The sequence below is a fragment of the Mchenga conophoros genome, linkage group LG11 (genome assembly GCF_057382185.1).
Source record: "Mchenga conophoros isolate Kocher_MC1m ecotype Shallow Benthic linkage group LG11, M_conophoros_male_GT1.1, whole genome shotgun sequence".
NCBI classification, from domain to species: Eukaryota; Metazoa; Chordata; class Actinopteri; order Cichliformes; family Cichlidae; genus Mchenga; species Mchenga conophoros.
The window spans coordinates 32,171,111-32,192,705 of NC_140536.1; the positions used below are offsets into that span (position 1 = coordinate 32,171,111).

Sequence of the window (21,595 nt, forward strand, 5' to 3'; positions counted from 1 at the left end):
TCAATCCACAACATACTGCCATTCCCCAGCTGTAACCTGCATATGCATCAAACCAAAATCCAGTATCATAGCCACAAAAAAGACATAAAGATTAGGTTAAAAGGGTTGTCTCATTTTGCCAGATAGCTTCAAAAAAGATAAACATTCTTCAAAAACAAAAGTTTGTGAATATTTGCTGTATTGCCAGGCCTAAACCAACCTGTTAAACTTATCAAATTATTGTCATAGATACAAACCTATTGATTGAAACAGAATAATCCATTGAAGCCTCCATCATCATCCACGATCACTGTTACTGTTCAGATTATTTTATCTCTGTTTTCCTCTAGAATGTTTTGAAAATCAGCATTTGATCAACAGACTTTTTAAAAGTTTATGTTGATCCTATTGTTTACGTGTGTAATTGCATTTTTATTGAAATTATGACAGGAAAACCCTCAATCAAATTGTATCTTTGATATCTAATAATAATATTAACAATGATGTTACATATGTAATATGTACACAATAATATTGTGCAAACAAACAAGAAAAATAGCAAAAAATGTCAATTTTTTTTAATACCCTGTATATAAAGACCACATATGACCACAACTCCAAATGTGCAATTGTCACTGCATCTAAACATGACATATTACAAAAAGGTAGAAACATATAATATACAATATGTTCTGAAGCTGGTACTGGTGCAGTTAACTTTGCTTTAGGCTCCCATACACAGTAAGTGTTACTTACTATACGTGCAGTGCAGTATTACTTTACCTTGTAATATGTTATAATAAGCAAGTCACTTCTATATTTATGAGGATGTAGACAATAATGTTGGCTGATATGTAAAACTATGAGATGTCGAGTGCAGGGAAGATATTATTGATCGATCAGATTCATGAATATGTTAGGTACTTAAGCCACAATTAGAGAGTGAAACAGAGACTGACACTGGTTGAAATGTATAGTAAATATTTTATTTTGAACTTTTATGCTGAACTACAAGCTGTGAACTGTGCGATCTCTGCGACCTGTGGTGCCTGGTTTACTGTGTGTAAAACTGCGCAGGTTCCCATGTGTCATCCCACACTTTGCCACTGTCAGGAGAAAAACATAACAAACAACAACGACAACCACACACAAAATAGGACAATTTAGGTTGTGACATATGACAATTTTTTAGGATGAAATATCTTCTATATTCATGTCATGCTTTATACACCTTCATTGTAATATAAATTAATCAAATCAAGTCAGAGAGTAATAATATATGTAGTAGATGTCAAGCAGGACCACAGCAGCAGCCACGATCCATCGGAACCTGCTGGATGAGAGAGCACAGAAACTCCAGGGAAGAAGTTTAGTTAGTAACATGCATGAACTGCATTACTGAGACATGTATGTTTACAGATGGTGGTGAGGGAGAGGGGGAGAGTTTTCAGTAAAAGGAGACGTGACTGCATCTTCAACCAATACTGAGCCTGCATAACCCTGAAAGAGACAGAGAGAGAGGGGGGGGACACTAACCCCCAGCAGTCTGGTCCTATTACAGCATAACTAAGGGCTGAGCTGAACCAGCCCTAACTATAAGCTCTATAAAGAAGTAAAGTCTTATGCCTACTCTTAAAAGTGTTGACCATGTCCACCTCCAAAACTCATAATGGACTTTGGAGGTGGACAGCTATCAAGCTCCTCACAGAAGAGGAGCTCGATAGCTAAAAGCTCCCAATTTACTTTAGTCCAAATACATGAATTCAAATTGAGTTGATAACTATTTATCAACAATATGAATGTCTGTTCCCGTCCAACAAAGTTGTTACTACATACCATGTTGAGCAAGGCTTCCACTTGACTTTAACTTCTTCTTTTTCCTGAAAAACATGATATAAACAAACAATTAATTAAGAAAGACATGCAAGTTGCATACAAAAAGGAGCTTATAAACATTTGTGTACTATTGAATGGCTCAATATATTATACAATTAGTTTACAAAAACATAAGAACCACTACAATGCTTGTACTGCCAGCATTGAGTGCATGTCAGCAAAGCAACACTGCTTACATTGTGGCTCACAAGCAAAACTAACTGAAGCAGATGTTACTGAATGGGAAGGAGCACCTCCACATCAATCACTCCTTCTGAGCATGATGTCAGGAGGACTTTAAAGAACGTAAACATCAGGAAGGCAGCATGAACAGGTCGTATCAGGTGGTCTGTTCTTATTTAATGTCCAATTTGGAGTGAAATCCTGACTCAGTGGCTGAATTAGTGTAGATTCATCAAATACAAAAGCTTATGGATATTCAGTCAGGCACAGTTCAAATCCGGGAAGTCCAAAGACGCAAACAAATCTGCACAACAGCAGGCTAAATTACTTACATTTACAACTCTCCTGTCTACTATCTCTTCATATTTGAAAATCTTCTGTGTACGGTGTTTTCGGCATTCTGAAAAATAACAAATGAAATATTTACATGAGTTCTGTAAAACTGGAAAAAATGCAAAAATTAAGAAAAAGAAATCTTAACAAACTTAACGAACATGTCATGTGTTTCGTACATTTACAATACCATTACGTCTAACCTTTCCTTGTCCTTTTTTTGTTTGGGACATCCGAGGTGTACACCGTAGAAATTGAGGGAGATGCAGGATGTGGAGATGGAGAGGAGGATGCAGGAGAAAGCAGAGATGAAGAGGAGGATGCAGGAGGAAGCAGAGATGGAGAGGAGGATGCAGGATGAAGCAGAGATGGAGAGGAGGATGCAGGAGAAAGCAGAGATGAAGAGGAGGATGCAGGAGGAAGCAGAGATGGAGAGGAGGATGCAGGAGGAAGCAGAGATGGAGAGGAGGATGCAGGAGGAAGCAGAGATGGAGAGGAGGATGCAGGAGGAAGCAGAGATGGAGAGGAGGATGCAGGAGGAAGCAGAGATGGAGAGGAGGATGCAGGAGGAAGCAGAGATGAAGAGGAGGATGCAGGAGGCTGACAGAGGGAAGATGTTGGTACAGGCTCTAAATGAAGAATAAATTCCTCGTTTAGAGCCTCTGGGTCTGGGACTGGTCCAGCATCGACACTGTCAGCAGAGGATGGTCCAGCTGCTGGTGTAGAACTTTTAGCAGGAGGTGAAGCTTGTAATTCTGAAAAATTTTAAATATTAAACATTCATTAAAATGGGTTGAAAAAATGTACAGTACACATAAACACATAATAAGTAGTGATTTGCATGTTTTCAGTTAAGTTTTTACTAAAGATACAACTGGTAAATATTGGCATCAAATAAGTCATCTCGCACACTCACTGACCCAAATAATTCAGTACAAGTGCCCTCTAGGGTAGTGTGACATCTGTAGTGCTTTTCTACATTGTACATTAAAAAATTAATGAGTGTGACTATAAATCCAGATAGATAATGACTTTTTCCTCTGATGACACTACTTTCCTGACTTTGTAGTGAATAACATTTGACACTTCAAGCTAGTACTGTGACTTAGGAGTTTTGTACAATGGTGATGCTAACTACCTCAGGGAGGTAATCAGGTAACCTCTTAAGAAGTATATAAGTTATTTAAGAATCTTGGTGTTCATATTGGTAACATTATATAACATTTGTTATACTAGAAAGTCTCGAAGAGAATTATCAGGTCTGGTTTTCGTGAAGATTTTTAAAATTACATTTGTATATACATGAGTGTGAAAGACCATACTATACACACACACATACAAAATTGTTCAGGTGGGTAACACCAGAGGTTCAGTATGGCTAGCTTTGGTGATGTGACCGACACATGGGGAGGTAATAAGGCAGATATAACACTATTTTCATGTTAGCAACAGGACATGTAGGGCAGCTGTCACCTCACAGCAAGAAGGTTACTGGTCTGAACCTTGGCTGAATAATAGAATAGAACAGAATAGAGTAGAGTAGAACAGAATAGCTGGTGACTGTTAACTATCCTCATCCTCACCATCTTGTTTGTCTCTATGTACCCCGTGATGATCTGCCTTCTTATCTAGGGTGTACCATGAGTATCACCCAAAGACAGCTAGGATAGGCTACCTGATAAGGACACCTGGTTACAGATAATGGACAAAGCATATCTTACTTCTCAGAAGGTGTTCATAAAGCTTCCTCATCTTCATGAGGATGTCACGTGCAGCACCTTCCGCTGGTTCGATCTGAGTGATCACGTCCCCTACTATACGGCCCTTACGGTCAAACTGTCCAAGAAACAGAATTGGTTGGTAGCCCAGGGCATGTAGCTTTGAAACCTGCAAGAACAACAAAGAAAAACATGCAGCCAGTCTTTCATGTAAGCAAATTGATGTATAACAAACCTTTAAGTTTCACATCTTTGTTGTTTTATTGTTGTCGATAGTTAAAAAGTATTTATGGTGACCAAACCTGTAAATGTATGATAAAATCCATCTTGAAATGTTTTGTCTCTCAGTTAATAGCCGATTAAATTAAAAATCAGAAGTAGCTTAAATAAAAATAGTTTTTAACAAGTTTTTTCTAGTTGGATGTCTTTAGTGTGATGATGTTATTCTGATGTGAATAACTTTTTTATTTATGCTCTTTTATAAATTAATATTTTATGTGTATATACATGTCTTGTTAGTTTCTTACTTCATGATATACAAGAAAACATTGACAACTGTGATTAATAAAGAATTGTCTACCAGACCAACCACTTATTAGATCAGAACTTTTAAACTTACTGACAACTGGGCTGAATTAACCACCCTGCTCGCATTTCTGTTTTTTTTAACAGAGGCAGCCCAGTTACTGTTTTTAAACTGTTCTTGTTTTTTTTTCAATCCCTCCTTTAGGTTCAGGCTGCCCAGGCATCCACTGCATGTCTTCCTGTTGCAGGTGTTTGGGGCCTGACAGGAAGGGCATGGTTTGGTTTTTGGCTTTGTCATTTCTGCAAATGAAAATGGAACATGTAGGGATTATTTCAGGTCTGTTTTGGTGAAACGATTACAAAAATAATTTATGACCAAAGAAATAACTTATATTACGAGGCAGTATTACACCATATTTAGAAAAAAAAATCAATTACGAGATTAAAGTCATTAATATTGAGTTAATTACGTGAATAGGGTTAAAAAAAACCCTGAATTGATTACAGAAAAGATACATTGCTAAAATAGAGCAGTACTAACATTAGCTGGGTGGCCAAGCAAGTGTCTTACACATGAGAATACATCACAAAAAAATTTAAATAAACTTTTGCAGAAGTAGTTCTCTTGGTACACAGACTGCTCTGTGAAAACATTTCAAGTTTAATATCAGTTTAATATCACTGAAATTAATATTTCAGTGAACATGCAAATTACCCACAGTTTATCACAACTTACTTAGCTAGGATCTGCCTCGTGTCCAGTCGAAAACTTCGCTGCAGGACCGTGAGTTGAAAGATACATTTACTACGACTCCCAAGATGCATTGCAGTAAAAACCATCCAATCGCCTTGCTTAAGATCTGTTGACGTGTCGCTAAAGGCGCGCTGTAGATAAATATTGCAATTTGTAAAAAATAAAATACTACAATTTGCATTTTTTAATTACATAATTAAACACTGGGCCAGTTTAATTTCGTATTATCGCTGGTTATTATTTTAGAGTAAATAAAGGAATAACGGGTAGCACCAAGCTGTTGTTATCTTCATTTCCATAGCGACGGCGGTTGAGGATTATGGGTAGTGTGCAGTTACGGGATTAGTGCGTCTGCGTAAATTGGTCTGATTGGTTGGAGCCGAGCGCATCCAAAACTAGCAGGAGTGGTGAATGAATCTATAAATGTGTTTTACGTGTGAAATGAAAATAATAAACCTAACAAAGGATTATGTACGTTAAATCTGCGCACTTTCAGATCGTGAATCAGTTTGGAAAACACTGTGTGATGGCCACAACATGAAGCGATTTTATTGTTGAATTATCAGTGATACTTTCGTGTTTTTGTTGAGAAATGTTAACGATGTCATTAAAAGAAAGCATTAAATTAGGGAGAAAAACCCGTTCGCGGAGAGGGTCCCCGGTTCTCCAGTTAGATTGTGCTTCTCGGCGTCATGTTTCGCCGTGATGGGGTTATTATTGGAGTAAATGGATGGCTGGAGCCTCTGCTCGAAGCGTCTCTGATCGCCGCGAGCGGGTTCATATTGGAATGAATTGACAACCCACAGCGTCACATAAAAACGTGGAAGGGTACCTTAGGCGTCAGCATGAGAAGTTAAGGGACGTGACAAATCGTCATTATTTTACGCGTTGGGAGTGAGAACGGGTTGGTCAGGAAGGGGGGGAAGCGAGGGAGGTAGGAGAGTGGGGATTGGACTCTGTAGTGAAGGTGAGGGTGGGGGGGTTGTGGGCTGGTCAAACCTGTTGAAGAAGTTGTTGAGTTCGTTTGCCTTCTCCACAGTCCCCCCCACTGTGCTTTTCTTGGTGTTGTGGCCTGTGATGGTTTTCACACCATTCCAGACCTCCCTCATATTGTTCCTCTCCAACTTCCAGATGAGCCAGAAGCTAAAGACTAATAACATGACTGCTGTTTTTCATCTAAACTGGAGAAAAAAATCTGATGGAACCATCTTTACGAAGGAGCCTTGAAGAAGTGGATGAAAAGACAAGAATCAGGGGAATAGATTAATATGGAGCATAGAGCAATGTGAACATTGTTCTTTGTTGTTTAATTTTCTAAGATCCGAAGTCCTTCATGGCATGCATTTTTAATTTCTCTTTGTTATTTGGGACCCGATGAATGTAAAAACAAAGAAGTATCATTTTACCTGATGTAGTTCCCAAGAAAAATGATATCCCCATGAGGACATTCGTTTTAAATTTCGATAGAACACTAAAAAGTCACAATTGAGTAATGATGTGCAAAACTTTATTTGGTGTTAGCATTTTTCCTAAGTACAAAAACAAAATGAGAAACAACAATTGGGCCCCTTTGAACAATATGGCTCATTTGAAGTGCTTCTAACAGTTACAGGAACACGTATGTCTGTAACAAAGTAAAAAAAGTAAAAGATTTCTGAACATCACATGGAAAACAAAACATTTCCCTCCAAAACTGCTACTTCAAACTTTTTTCCCCCCGTGGGAACATGTTTACTCAGGCCCTCCCAGGAATGGGTGGGCAGCACACTCCCTGCTGGTGGCTGATACCCTCAAGTGTCGGTGCGTTGGTGGTTCTCGGTGTTCAGGTCTGGGTACCCGCTCACTCCCGATGGCTTCTTGGCGGTGTCATGGTCCTGAGTCTGTTGACTCAGTGTTTTGTGTTATTTAATATTATCTTTTGTTTTTGTTTATTCTTGTTGTGTATTCTATTCTAAGATTTCTAGTCGCTAGGTTTTGGTTCCCATTTTCTCTCTGTTTCTAGTTCTGTCATGGTCTGTGAACGCCTCCTGGCCATCCAGTGTAGATGTAGTTAAACTGTTGGGAAGACAACGTTAGAGAAACGTGAACATTTTATTTGTACTGTATAATCTGCAGATTCTGACAGAAATCTGCAACTTTCTGTCTCTAAAACAGCAATAAGGATAATTATTAGGCCATATGTAAATAAAAAAATAACTTTAACTTAAAGCAAAATTGGGAAACGTAAAGTCCGAAACAAGTCTTTATATTAAGGGACATCAGTCAAACAATACTGTTTCGTCTGGGTCTAAACAGAGCGCGTTGTGTGTGACGTCTTCTTTTGCGCATGCGGGCCGCTTTGAGGGCCGTGAACTGTTCACACTAGAGCGCGTTTGCTATCACATTTTATTTTTAGTGTGAACAACCAGACAAGAAAAATCTGATTTGATCAGAAAATCGCAAATGAGCATTAAGACCTGCAGTATGAAATTAGACTTAGAGTACACCTGTGCCTCCATGAGTCCTGCTCTTGGGTCCACCTTTCCTGCCTGCCTTCACACAGTCATGAGAGGCGGGGCCAGGTGGCCGTGGTTCAGTCGGGCCCTCAGACCTCTGGGCCTGAGGCTTGGTCCACTCTGGCAAGGCTGGCTGCGAGCAGAGCCTGTGGGCGCGTCACTGGAGCCCCTGTGTCTTCCGTACTGTGGCTGCTGGGTGACACCACGTCTGAGGCTCTTGTCGCGGCCTTTTACTTTCCAAACACCAAAAAAGTCCAAGAAAAGGCCGTGGGTGGCAACAGGAGGTTTGTTTTAGAACGCACTTCTGACTCCATTGTTTAAAAATCATATGTGGTTTATTTCGTGCAAAATTATAAACAAAAATCAACCAAATAACTTCTTAAAACTTAAAATTAAACGAAAGTTAATTTAATTTGCTTTAACAACTTCAAAAGTGGTCAAAAAATCATTTTCTAACCCTCCCATCTTCCCATCTGACATTTGGCAAACAAAAAACGAAAAACCTCTTTACCACACCCATCCAGGGTGCTCTTAATCTCTTGATTAATGGGAGGGTCCATAAGCTAATAAACCAATCACTTTGCAAAAGCTTCTCCAATAAAATTAATTACAAATTTAAATAACAAAACCAGGTCAGTATATTCTTACACCTTTAAAGAAAAAACAAAAATGAATACAAATTGCATTTTATGAACATTCAACAAAAATGGCCACAACAGCTCTCCTCAGTTCTTTCCAGGAGGGTGGCACGGTTGCCCCTCCGTTGGTCCTCCTTGGGCTCCCGCACTCTGGTGGCCTGGATCTCCTCCATTCCTGCTTTATGCCCTGGGGGATGGGGCTTTGGCTCCCCACACCAGCAGAATGTTACATGGAGAAACCTTTTGAATACAGGCACGCCCGTTCACACAGGTATGCGCACAGGTGTACACATAGGTGCTCACAGACACAAACTACACCTTTCTTGGCTGCTACATCAAAGCACATTGTGCACTGTCAGTTTTGCGTGCTGCATAAATACATACAATATTTAGTATTTACTGTTACTTAAATTTATTTAGGTTATTGCAGTGATGCTCTGTATTGTGTTGCTCTCTTTTTTTGCTTGTTTTCTCTTTTTTTCCTCTCAACAGGTGAGCCAGGTGATTTTTTTAAGTGCCCTCTCTCACTGTCCCTCTTCCCCTCTGTTTTTCTTCCCCTCTCTCTCCTTTTCCTATACCCCAGTCATGCCTGTCCCGTCTGTAATAACTAAAATAAAATAAAATAAATAATAACAAAGTTCGATCAAATGGACTAATATGGCAAGGCCGTGATGATCCACCTGGTAAAGTAAATCCGTTGGGCATCTTTCTTGGCCTTCAGACAACAATTCTGATGGCTAAAAAAAACAACCCAACAAACAAAAAACAAAACAAAATATGGGAACACCTATGTGTGAAAGGCTGTGTAACAGTTGTGATCTGCCTGTAAGCAGAGGAACACTTTGCATGTAACACACTTCTCTTGAGTTTTCCCTGAGCGGTCTTTTGCTCTGCAACACACTGCATTCTTCACTTTCGGCGCCCCTGACAGATGTGCATTAGCCCTCCTGCGGAATGAGACATGGGGCACTGCCTTCACTGGATGCTTTTCCCTTGGACTTACACATCTGGGTCTTCTTCCTGCACTGAAAAGTCAAAGCTGTCATTGGCATGCTCAGCCAAGAAAGTCATGGCCACTTCCATGCGAAATTCAAGGAACTCCATGCTGTTCTTCTTTGGTGTGCCACATACAGTAAGGTCTTTGCGGTACAGTAGCCAGCTGTTGGCTAAAGGCAGATCCATAAAGTGCATTAGCATTCGCATGTGTGTCCATTTCTTTGTATGGACACACATGCGATAGTAACTCATCATTCTATCAACAAGGTCAACTCCACCCATCTTGGAGTTGTATTCAGGGATAATACTTGGTCGTCAGATTGTCACATATTGTTTTAGTTGTTTGACCCATCTCCAGCAGGTGTCGTCTGGCTCTCCAGCATGAACAGTAGACATCATACCACTTAACCATGCAAATCTTTCCATCCGCAGTGGTAACTTGTGCTGAGGTCCAGCTTCGTTTCTTTTTCATTGTTTTGTCAGTTGGTCACTTCTGTACTGCTGCAGCGACCTGATTCTTCATAACTTTAGAATCTGCTTCTTCATCATGTGTTCCACACCTTGGGTGGACATAAAGAACCGATCACAGTAAACATTTGTATTAGGATGCAGTATTTGAGACAGACAATCTATGATCAAGCCTCCCAAAAACAGATCCCCTGGTTCTTTAACCTGCTCAAGGGGTGCAGCTGCCCCTTGATAAATGTTAAAGTCCAGCACAATACCATCTGCTGTTGCGTAAACACAGTTTTTTATGCCCACTGAGTTTGGCTTCATTGACAGATATTGATATGGACAAGCCCCTGTCAAAGGAATCATCTGCTCATCAACTGAAACGCATTCTGGGCGAGCCTGAGATTTGAAGCCTTTCAGAATGCGTTTCAGAAAAGGCCTCACCTTCCAGAATTTATTACACTCTCTCAGGTCCTCTGGAACATTGTCAATGAGCACTTTGAGCGATTGCCTCAGTCTGAAGAATCTGTCAAGAGTTTTCAGTGATGGCAAGGAATCTCAAGGATTTGGACCAGTCCATCCTGATTGTAGGATATGGTACGCAAGACATCAAAATACAGGCACCGAAAAAAATGATCAATTTCATCAGTTGATGTGTTGAGTGGATTCCCACTTCTAGCCAGTGACGTAGCATTAGAACAATCTGGAATCATTTTTGTCAGAGCTTTATCAATATACTGCTCTATGTAGTCCAGTGGGGTCCAGCCCTCTCTGTCCTGCACAGTTTCTTGCTCAAAGTGGTCTTGATTTGGTGTTAGCGGAGAAGCTTTCCATCGCATCCCACGCCCTTTCTTAGACTGCTCTTGATGGCTTGGTCCTGGTGTTGTCTCTTCTTCCAAGAGTGACATCTGGGAGTGCGTGATCTGCCAATGTCACAATCTGAACGATATCCTTCATATTCATCACAGAGATGTTTACGTCCCCTGATAAGCTGAGTGGGCCGTGGAATGGGGTCTTCACACCCACTTCTGTCCTCCTCACTGCTGCTTAGCCCCTGTCGTGGGGGTTGATATTCAGCATCCCCCACGGGATCGTCAATGTCTAACAAGTTGTCCACCACAGTAACTCCATTGCTCTTGTGAGAGAATAACACTCTGGGAAAAAAAACTATGGAGATTTTATTTATAAAGCATGCTATATCTGCTTGAACTGTAGTAACCTGTTGTTTTCTACCTAAATCAACCAAAAATACAATTTCATTATCACATGTTGTTAGCAACATAACTCCCTCTGTCCACACAACAAAGCTAACAAGACTAAGTCCCTCTGTCCACATACGTGTACCACATGTTTAGCAACTTTAGTAACGTTTGTAAAATTTGACTTCCATAACACACATTAAACACTTTTGTACATATCTGAACAAGAATCAGCCAAGAAATGTGATTGGATTTTTTTACCTGGTTGAAGTGTGGCTCAGGAGTTGCCATCTGAACTTCTGGGTGTGTTGTTGGCCATCTTGAATCTAACGTGTAATGAGAAATACTCTTCTGCCATCACCAGGTGGCAGTATAATGTCCTCATAAGTGGATATCAGGCCCTTATAGAATAAAATTTAGTATTGTGGTCTAAACAACACAAAATGTGACGTCGGCATACGTGGACATCAGGTCCTAGAAGGTTAAAAAAGCATTTTCTAATAACTATAAACATCCCAAATATTGACAGGTCACAGCAAAGTCACGCTACAGACATTTGCCAACTACCTTTCATGACTTGGAATTAAAGCTTTTTAACTTTCGTCTTATTCAGCAGTATATTCTGTGGCTTACATTTGGTGTTTTGATTTTTTTGTTTTGGTGCTGGGTTTTTTGTCAGAAACTGTGTGTTAGAAAAAGTGCATTATGATGATGAAAGTTATACAACAGCTCTCTCTCATTATCTTTTTTCTGTCCGTGTGTGCATTCACAAGTGTTTTACAATGAAAGGTTTTAAGAGTGTCAGAGATATAGGTGCACTTATTCTTTGTTGTGGTACTTTAGTGTTCCAATGAAAAGAGCCCAAATGAGCTCATTTTAACGTACATTTTTTGCCATCCTGTGATCTCATGTGACATATTCTCTTAATATCTAAGAGCTATTTCCAGGGGGAGAATGTTTATGTTAGATCCTGTTTCAAATCAGGTTGTGATCGTAAAGTCACGTACATAGCACTGATTTTAGAGTAATGTACAACAATTGTAATCTCATTTAAATTTCCAAACTGCCTTTCGCCATTAAGGGTTATGGTGAAATGTCATTATTTGTGTGTCATTGCACACTGTCCATGAGAGGACCCCTTATCAGGTTTATATGTATAGTGCCAAATTACAGAGTCACCTGAAAGTGAGTCTGTTAATCACTGTTAAACAGTGTCATCTACGCCAGGCCTGGCCCATATATGGATGACATACCATTTACCATGCCAGAAGTCAGCCAGCGGTGCCGGCTTGACACCAGATCCAGCCCAGACCTGTCTGCTATGTGGGTAATTATTCTTTTGTAGTCTGTGCCCTAATCTCTGTTGATAGATTTTAAAATCAATTTAAAAATAATTTTATTTTTAACAATAAGCTGTAGTCAAATAGCTCGTCAATACATAAAAATTGTCTTGCGTTGATTCTGGGGAATACTACAGGACATACTCTTGGCTGAAACCCGAGGACCACTGCTACATAGCAAATGTTTTAACTGTTAATATTGTGGAAATGCAGTGAAGCTAATTTTACTTTACTTTGCAGCAACAAAACAAGGTGCAGATCAGTACATCCTTAAAACACAAAGCATGTTTTGGGCTGCTGCTCGGGATCACTGCTGTGGAATAAAATGAGGCGCAGGTAGCCAGGATGGGACAGAACAATTTTTTCATATAATTTACATTCTCAGGAAAAGTTATTTACATAGTTGCAACAAACACACACCCAAGCTGCCTGAACTTTTTTGGAATTAGAAACCTAGACTAAAAGCGAAAGAATAAAGCAAACCATCCTTCCAGAGTTGTTTAATGGTTTCATTGCTTGAAGAGAAAACATAGCAAATTCGGTAGTTCACAGACACCAATTTAAAAGACACCAACATGTTAAGTAGGTTTTTAACCTTGTACACTCTCTTTGTTATTGCTTTGATCGTGGCTGTGTATTGTTATTCCAGTTCTACTGAAGGGCTGATTGTTAAATGAATAAATGTAAAAATATATGAAGTTTGTCTTGTTTCTTTAGCCTTCAGTCATCAATCAACCAAAGTTTTTAATTGGTGCCACTCACATACTCAACTCTGCTGCTCAACCCAGCAAACCTTGTTTACAGAAACCTGGAAAAGCAGGATGATTATGTTAGTTTAAATGAGTCACATTTTGGCGTGAGTCACATTTAGGCGTGATGGCCTAATTTGACTGCAGTTCTGGGCTGGGATCTGCATTCATTCAGCTTCAATGTCACTCTGGGTTCTTGGATAATGGAGCAGGTGATGCAAAGAACTGAAATTGTGTTAGCAGCACAACGCAGCTCTTTCTGTCATAAATGCAGTTTGCACTTCCCCATTGAACTCTTGTTTTTGTGCAATATAAATAAAAAAACTAAAATTAGCTAATTGAAGTGCAAGTGCAAGAAGCAGGATCGATAGGCAAGCAGACTAACAATTTCAAGGAATTCTCGAATTCTACACAGATGAGTGTATACCGATCTTTCTTATTGGCACATAAGCTTCATTATATATAGGCAGATGACAGTTAAACTTCAATGTCACCAGTAGAATTCACTTTTTAGTTGATTTGCCAGAGTTGAGTCACACACTTGCATTTTTTGTTTCAAATTTGTTGTAATATGCCTGGCCGGTCGACTGGATATTACAGTGAAGGGATGTAAAAATAAAAAACAATAAGTAAAACTTGATGAAAGGTGAATTGTATCTGTGTATCTGACTAGATAAATACAAATAAAATATTTTTGTTTTCTGATGTCTACCCCTTAGTCAAAGCCATGCTGTATATATAAATGGCTGTTTTTAAAATAGAACTGGTGTCACGAGTTATCAAGAGTTTAACATAAGACTTGCATATCATAAGAGTTGCTTTAAAACAGACCTTCCCAAAGTGAGTGTGTGTGTGTGTGTGGGGGGGGGGGGGGGGGGCATGAAAAGGGGGAAAAAAAACAAAACAATGCTTGGACACTGCTAGCACAGGGCGCCCACACAAACGCAAAGCAGGAGATGAAGCATCTCTGTATATGTTTCCAAACCAACTTCATTCTAAGCCAAAGACTAGAAAATACGGTGAAGCATATCTTCCCTTTGGTTTCACCTGCACAAGTGCCGAGGTAGGTCTCCCCTGCTTAATTGGTTTTCCCTTTGTCGGGAGCAGCGCTGGGCTCTCCAAATCACGGACAAACAGTATCCCACATTCTTGATTTTTAGTTCACAAACTAAATATTTTTCTTGTAAAACAAAGGGGGGCCCAGCAAAAAAAGTTTGGGAACCACTGCTTTAAGCAGTCTTTATCTAGGCTAGTTTAAGTTTCACATTGTTACATATTGTTTCATTGTTACTATGTTTAATGTTATTGAAAAGAAAAGTTAAAAGGGGGAAAAGTCGCACTGGTCACATTTTGCAAAAAATGTCCTTAATATATCCTTGAAAATTATGTCCTGAGCAGAGACATGACACTGATTTGGATTTGGCTAAAGAAACAAATGTCTTTAGTTCCTGAAAGATTTGAATTAATGAGATATGAAAAGGAGAGCAAGCGAGAGCCATTAGAAAAGTAATGATCCTTGAGAGATCATTTTCAAAACACATTAGGTAAATCTGTCACAGTACTAATTCCTTCTTGTTGAAGAGCTGAAATTGTTGGGTAGGGCATCACCCCATATCATAAATATTGGGACATCGACACAATTCTAACATTTCTGGCTCCATACACCACCACAATGGATTCCAAATGAAACGAACAAGATGTGCTTTAACTGCAGACTGTTGGCTTTTATTTGAGGGCATTTACATTGGGAAGATGGCCCCAACTGACCGAGTGCTCAGTGAATACCTCAGGCAGCAGAAACCCAAGAAAGAGGAGGTAGACGAGGAACCATCATGGAAGGACAGGGCCCTGCACGGTATGTACCACCGGCAGATAGAGGAGGTGGCTGATATCCAGAAATCCTACCAGTGGCTGGACAAAGCTGGACTGAAAGACAGCACAGAGGCACTAATCATGGCAGCACAAGAACAAGCTCTGAGTACAAGATCCATAGAGGCTGGGGTCTATCACACCAGGCAAGACCCCAGGTGCAGGCTGTGTAAAGATGCCCCAGAGACAATCCAGCACATAACAGCAGGGTGCAAGATGCTAGCAGGCAAGGCATACATGGAACGCCATAACCAAGTGGCCGGCATAGTGTACAGGAACATCTGTGCCGAGTATAACCTGGAAGTCCCGAGGTCAAAATGGGAGATGCCCCCAAGGGTGGTGGAGAATGACCGAGCTAAGATCCTGTGGGACTTCCAGATACAGACGGACAAAATGGTGGTGGCTAACCAACCGGACATAGTGGTGGTAGACAAACAGAAGAAGACGGCCGTAGTGATCGATGTAGCGGTTCCGAATGACAGCAATATCAGGAAGAAGGAACACAAGAAGCTGGAGAAATACCAAGGGCTCAGAGAAGAGCTCGAGAGGATGTGGAGGGTGAAGGTAATGGTGGTCCCCGTGGTAATCAGAGCACTAGGTGCGGTGACTCCCAAGCTAGGCGAGTGGCTCCAGCAGATCCCGGGAATAACATCGGAGATCTCCGTCCAGAAGAGCGCAGTCCTGGGAACAGCTAAGATACTGCGCAGGACCCTCAAGCTCCCAGGCCTCTGGTAGAGGACCCGAGCTTGAAGGATAAACCGCCCGCAGGGGCGTGCTGGGTGTTTTTGGTTTTTTTATATATATATACACACACACATATTGTATGTAGGAAGTAAGACAAAGCACAAAGCAAAAATGAAAACCAGCTCAAAGAGTTTTCAAAGTTATCTCCACTTTATAAACATTAACAGGGTTGTATTATTGTACATTAAGGGTCTTTACCTTACCATATAAAGCACTTTGAGACAGCTGTTGTTGTGATTTGGTGCTATATAAAAATATAAATAATATTACAAAAAAACAGGTAGAAACAGGGCTGCAGCCTGACTGCTCAGCCGCTTGTTACCTAATGAAGTCCAGTGGCAGCTGGCTTCACTGCAGCTCACAAATGATGGCCTAATTTGACTGCAGTTCTGGGCTGGGATCTGCATTCATTCAGCTTCAATGTCACTCTGGGTTCTTGGATAATGGAGCAGGTGATGCAAAGAACTGAAATTGTGTTAGCAGCACAACGCAGCTCTTTCTGTCATAAATGCAGTTTGCACTTCCCCATTGAACTCTTGTTTTTGTGCAATATAAATAAAAAAACTAAAATTAGCTAATTGAAGTGCAAGTGCAAGAAGCAGGATCGATAGGCAAGCAGACTAACAATTTCAAGGAATTCTCGAATTCTACACAGATGAGTGTATACCGATCTTTCTTATTGGCACATAAGCTTCATTATATATAGGCAGATGACAGTTAAACTTCAATGTCACCAGTAGAATTCACTTTTTAGTTGATTTGCCAGAGTTGAGTCACACACTTGCATTTTTTGTTTCAAATTTGTTGTAATATGCCTGGCCGGTCGACTGGATATTACAGTGAAGGGATGTAAAAATAAAAAACAATAAGTAAAACTTGATGAAAGGTGAATTGTATCTGTGTATCTGACTAGATAAATACAAATAAAATATTTTTGTTTTCTGATGTCTACCCCTTAGTCAAAGCCATGCTGTATATATAAATGGCTGTTTTTAAAATAGAACTGGTGTCACGAGTTATCAAGAGTTTAACATAAGACTTGCATATCATAAGAGTTGCTTTAAAACAGACCTTCCCAAAGTGTGTGTGTGTGTGTGTGGGGGGGGGGGCATGAAAAGGGGGAAAAAAAACAAAACAATGCTTGGACACTGCTAGCACAGGGCGCCCACACAAACGCAAAGCAGGAGATGAAGCATCTCTGTATATGTTTCCAAACCAACTTCATTCTAAGCCAAAGACTAGAAAATACGGTGAAGCATATCTTCCCTTTGGTTTCACCTGCACAAGTGCCGAGGTAGGTCTCCCCTGCTTAATTGGTTTTCCCTTTGTCGGGAGCAGCGCTGGGCTCTCCAAATCACGGACAAACAGTATCCCACATTCTTGATTTTTAGTTCACAAACTAAATATTTTTCTTGTAAAACAAAGGGGGGGCCAGCAAAAAAAGTTTGGGAACCACTGCTTTAAGCAGTCTTTATCTAGGCTAGTTTAAGTTTCACATTGTTACATATTGTTTCATTGTTACTATGTTTAATGTTATTGAAAAGAAAAGTTAAAAGGGGGAAAAGTCGCACTGGTCACATTTTGCAAAAAATGTCCTTAATATATCCTTGAAAATTATGTCCTGAGCAGAGACATGACACTGATTTGGATTTGGCTAAAGAAACAAATGTCTTTAGTTCCTGAAAGATTTGAATTAATGAGATATGAAAAGGAGAGCAAGCGAGAGCCATTAGAAAAGTAATGATCCTTGAGAGATCATTTTCAAAACACATTAGGTAAATCTGTCACAGTACTAATTCCTTCTTGTTGAAGAGCTGAAATTGTTGGGTAGGGCATCACCCCATATCATAAATATTGGGACATCGACACAATTCTAACATTTCTGGCTCCATACACCACCACAATGGATTCCAAATGAAACGAACAAGATGTGCTTTAACTGCAGACTGTTGGCTTTTATTTGAGGGCATTTACATTGGGAAGATGGCCCCAACTGACCGAGTGCTCAGTGAATACCTCAGGCAGCAGAAACCCAAGAAAGAGGAGGTAGACGAGGAACCATCATGGAAGGACAGGGCCCTGCACGGTATGTACCACCGGCAGATAGAGGAGGTGGCTGATATCCAGAAATCCTACCAGTGGCTGGACAAAGCTGGACTGAAAGACAGCACAGAGGCACTAATCATGGCAGCACAAGAACAAGCTCTGAGTACAAGATCCATAGAGGCTGGGGTCTATCACACCAGGCAAGACCCCAGGTGCAGGCTGTGTAAAGATGCCCCAGAGACAATCCAGCACATAACAGCAGGGTGCAAGATGCTAGCAGGCAAGGCATACATGGAACGCCATAACCAAGTGGCCGGCATAGTGTACAGGAACATCTGTGCCGAGTATAACCTGGAAGTCCCGAGGTCAAAATGGGAGATGCCCCCAAGGGTGGTGGAGAATGACCGAGCTAAGATCCTGTGGGACTTCCAGATACAGACGGACAAAATGGTGGTGGCTAACCAACCGGACATAGTGGTGGTAGACAAACAGAAGAAGACGGCCGTAGTGATCGATGTAGCGGTTCCGAATGACAGCAATATCAGGAAGAAGGAACACGAGAAGCTGGAGAAATACCAAGGGCTCAGAGAAGAGCTCGAGAGGATGTGGAGGGTGAAGGTAACGGTGGTCCCCGTGGTAATCAGAGCACTAGGTGCGGTGACTCCCAAGCTAGGCGAGTGGCTCCAGCAGATCCCGGGAATAACATCGGAGATCTCCGTCCAGAAGAGCGCAGTCCTGGGAACAGCTAAGATACTGCGCAGGACCCTCAAGCTCCCAGGCCTCTGGTAGAGGACCCGAGCTTGAAGGATAAACCGCCCGCAGGGGCGTGCTGGGTGTTTTTGGTTTTTTTATATATATATACACACACATATTGTATGTAGGAAGTAAGACAAAGCACAAAGCAAAAATGAAAACCAGCTCAAAGAGTTTTCAAAGTTATCTCCACTTTATAAACATTAACAGGGTTGTATTATTGTACATTAAGGGTCTTTACCTTACCATATAAAGCACTTTGAGACAGCTGTTGTTGTGATTTGGTGCTATATAAAAATATAAATAATATTACAAAAAAACAGGTAGAAACAGGGCTGCAGCCTGACTGCTCAGCCGCTTGTTACCTAATGAAGTCCAGTGGCAGCTGGCTTCACTGCAGCTCACAAATGATGGCCTAATTTGACTGCAGTTCTGGGCTGGGATCTGCATTCATTCAGCTTCAATGTCACTCTGGGTTCTTGGATAATGGAGCAGGTGATGCAAAGAACTGAAATTGTGTTAGCAGCACAACGCAGCTCTTTCTGTCATAAATGCAGTTTGCACTTCCCCATTGAACTCTTGTTTTTGTGCAATATAAATAAAAAAACTAAAATTAGCTAATTGAAGTGCAAGTGCAAGAAGCAGGATCGATAGGCAAGCAGACTAACAATTTCAAGGAATTCTCGAATTCTACACAGATGAGTGTATACCGATCTTTCTTATTGGCACATAAGCTTCATTATATATAGGCAGATGACAGTTAAACTTCAATGTCACCAGTAGAATTCACTTTTTAGTTGATTTGCCAGAGTTGAGTCACACACTTGCATTTCTTGTTTCAAATTTGTTGTAATATGCCTGGCCGGTCGACTGGATATTACAGTGAAGGGATGTAAAAATAAAAAACAATAAGTAAAACTTGATGAAAGGTGAATTGTATCTGTGTATCTGACTAGATAAATACAAATAAAATATTTTTGTTTTCTGATGTCTACCCCTTAGTCAAAGCCATGCTGTATATATAAATGGCTGTTTTTAAAATAGAACTGGTGTCACGAGTTATCAAGAGTTTAACATAAGACTTGCATATCATAAGAGTTGCTTTAAAACAGACCTTCCCAAAGTGTGTGTGTGTGTGTGTGTGGGGGGCATGAAAAGGGGGAAAAAAACAAAACAATGCTTGGACACTGCTAGCACAGGGCGCCCACACAAACGCAAAGCAGGAGATGAAGCATCTCTGTATATGTTTCCAAACCAACTTCATTCTAAGCCAAAGACTAGAAAATACGGTGAAGCATATCTTCCCTTTGGTTTCACCTGCACAAGTGCCGAGGTAGGTCTCCCCTGCTTAATTGGTTTTCCCTTTGTCGGGAGCAGCGCTGGGCTCTCCAAATCACGGACAAACAGTATCCCACATTCTTGATTTTTAGTTCACAAACTAAATATTTTTCTTGTAAAACAAAGGGGGGCCCAGCAAAAAAAGTTTGGGAACCACTGCTTTAAGCAGTCTTTATCTAGGCTAGTTTAAGTTTCACATTGTTACATATTGTTTCATTGTTACTATGTTTAATGTTATTGAAAAGAAAAGTTAAAAGGGGGAAAAGTCGCACTGGTCACATTTTGCAAAAAATGTCCTTAATATATCCTTGAAAATTATGTCCTGAGCAGAGACATGACACTGATTTGGATTTGGCTAAAGAAACAAATGTCTTTAGTTCCTGAAAGATTTGAATTAATGAGATATGAAAAGGAGAGCAAGCGAGAGCCATTAGAAAAGTAATGATCCTTGAGAGATCATTTTCAAAACACATTAGGTAAATCTGTCACAGTACTAATTCCTTCTTGTTGAAGAGCTGAAATTGTTGGGTAGGGCATCACCCCATATCTCACTTAAAAAGAAAATAGTTTAATATTTGAAGATTTCTTTCTCTTTTCCTTTCCTTTTTTTTTTTTTACTATTTTAATTATTTATGCTAATTTGATTATAATTGTTTAATTTGCTATTTTGTATTCATTATACATAAAATAAATATCTCAGGCCTTTTCTGGCTTTGAATTATTTGATTTACAAATAGTTCGTTTTTAATGGTATGGACTAATTCTGTCTGAAATAAATAAAGTGATAAATCTTTTTTTAGTACATTTGTAAATAATTAAACAGTCATAATCTGCATAGTGTGATCACAACAGGCTAAAGACTGAAAAGAAGCCAGCATCACTAAGAGAACAAGCTTTTTGGCCTAAGTGCCCAGGTCCCCTGGGTGTGCAGCTGCTCTGAGCGGAGGTTTTCCCCTCATAGCGGAAAGATTTCTTTGAAAAGGACCCAAGGCAAAATAGTCAGTGACGAGTGGGATCTGGAAGTGTTATTATTAATAACACTCAATTGTAGGTGTAATCTTAAGCGTGTGGGGTGAAGGTACAGACGACACAGGAGCTCTAGCTTTTTTCTCCGACTTTATTCACCACCAGACATGAACCCAACATCGTCATTGAACACGCGTCAGTGGTCAATGCGTACTCCGCTGACGGAAATGGGTGGGCCAGCAGGGCAGCATTGGCCAGCACCTACTTCGCCACGGTCCCATTCCTCAATGAACGTAACAGTTCCGCAACAACAAGGAGAACCAAAACTCTCTCATTCCTCCTTTCATTTAACCTCACTCTCTGCTGCTCTTCAACCAAGCCAACCCATCTCATCTTGTTCCGCAACATCAAAAACATTGATATGGGCATTCTCACTATCAGATTGGATAATAGTCAGATTCCAGACTTCTATTCTCCTCCTGATGATTTAGTATTATATTATAATAATTGTCTACTCTATTTCCTAGATTCTCTGGCTCCTGTATAAACCCACTGTTTCCTTCGCTCGTTCTGCTCCATGGTGTACCTCTGATCTCCCAGCATTGAGGGCAAAAGCTTGGCAACTAGAGCGTAAATATAAAT

General features: G+C 40.3%; 1 protein-coding gene across 2 annotated transcripts in view; it reads right to left on the minus strand.

Annotated features, from left to right (window-relative positions):
• Positions 1-790: 790 nt before the first annotated feature.
• Positions 791-21,595, minus strand: part of LOC146564623 (uncharacterized) — a 40,638-nt gene continuing 19,833 nt past the window's right edge. The window contains exons 1-4 of one of the 2 annotated variants that reach the window (XM_085290397.1): positions 4,092-4,429; positions 2,574-3,125; positions 2,370-2,437; positions 791-1,859 (exon numbers count right to left, since the gene is read on the minus strand). In XM_085290397.1, the coding sequence (XP_085146523.1) occupies positions 1,767-1,859; positions 2,370-2,437; positions 2,574-3,125; positions 4,092-4,128 (750 nt within the window). In that variant the 5' untranslated portion in view covers positions 4,129-4,429 and the 3' untranslated portion in view covers positions 791-1,766. Of the gene's footprint in view, positions 1,860-2,369; positions 2,438-2,568; positions 3,126-4,091; positions 4,430-4,707; positions 5,499-21,595 lie in introns of those variants that run through there. The other variant, XM_085290396.1, reaches the window with a different exon arrangement.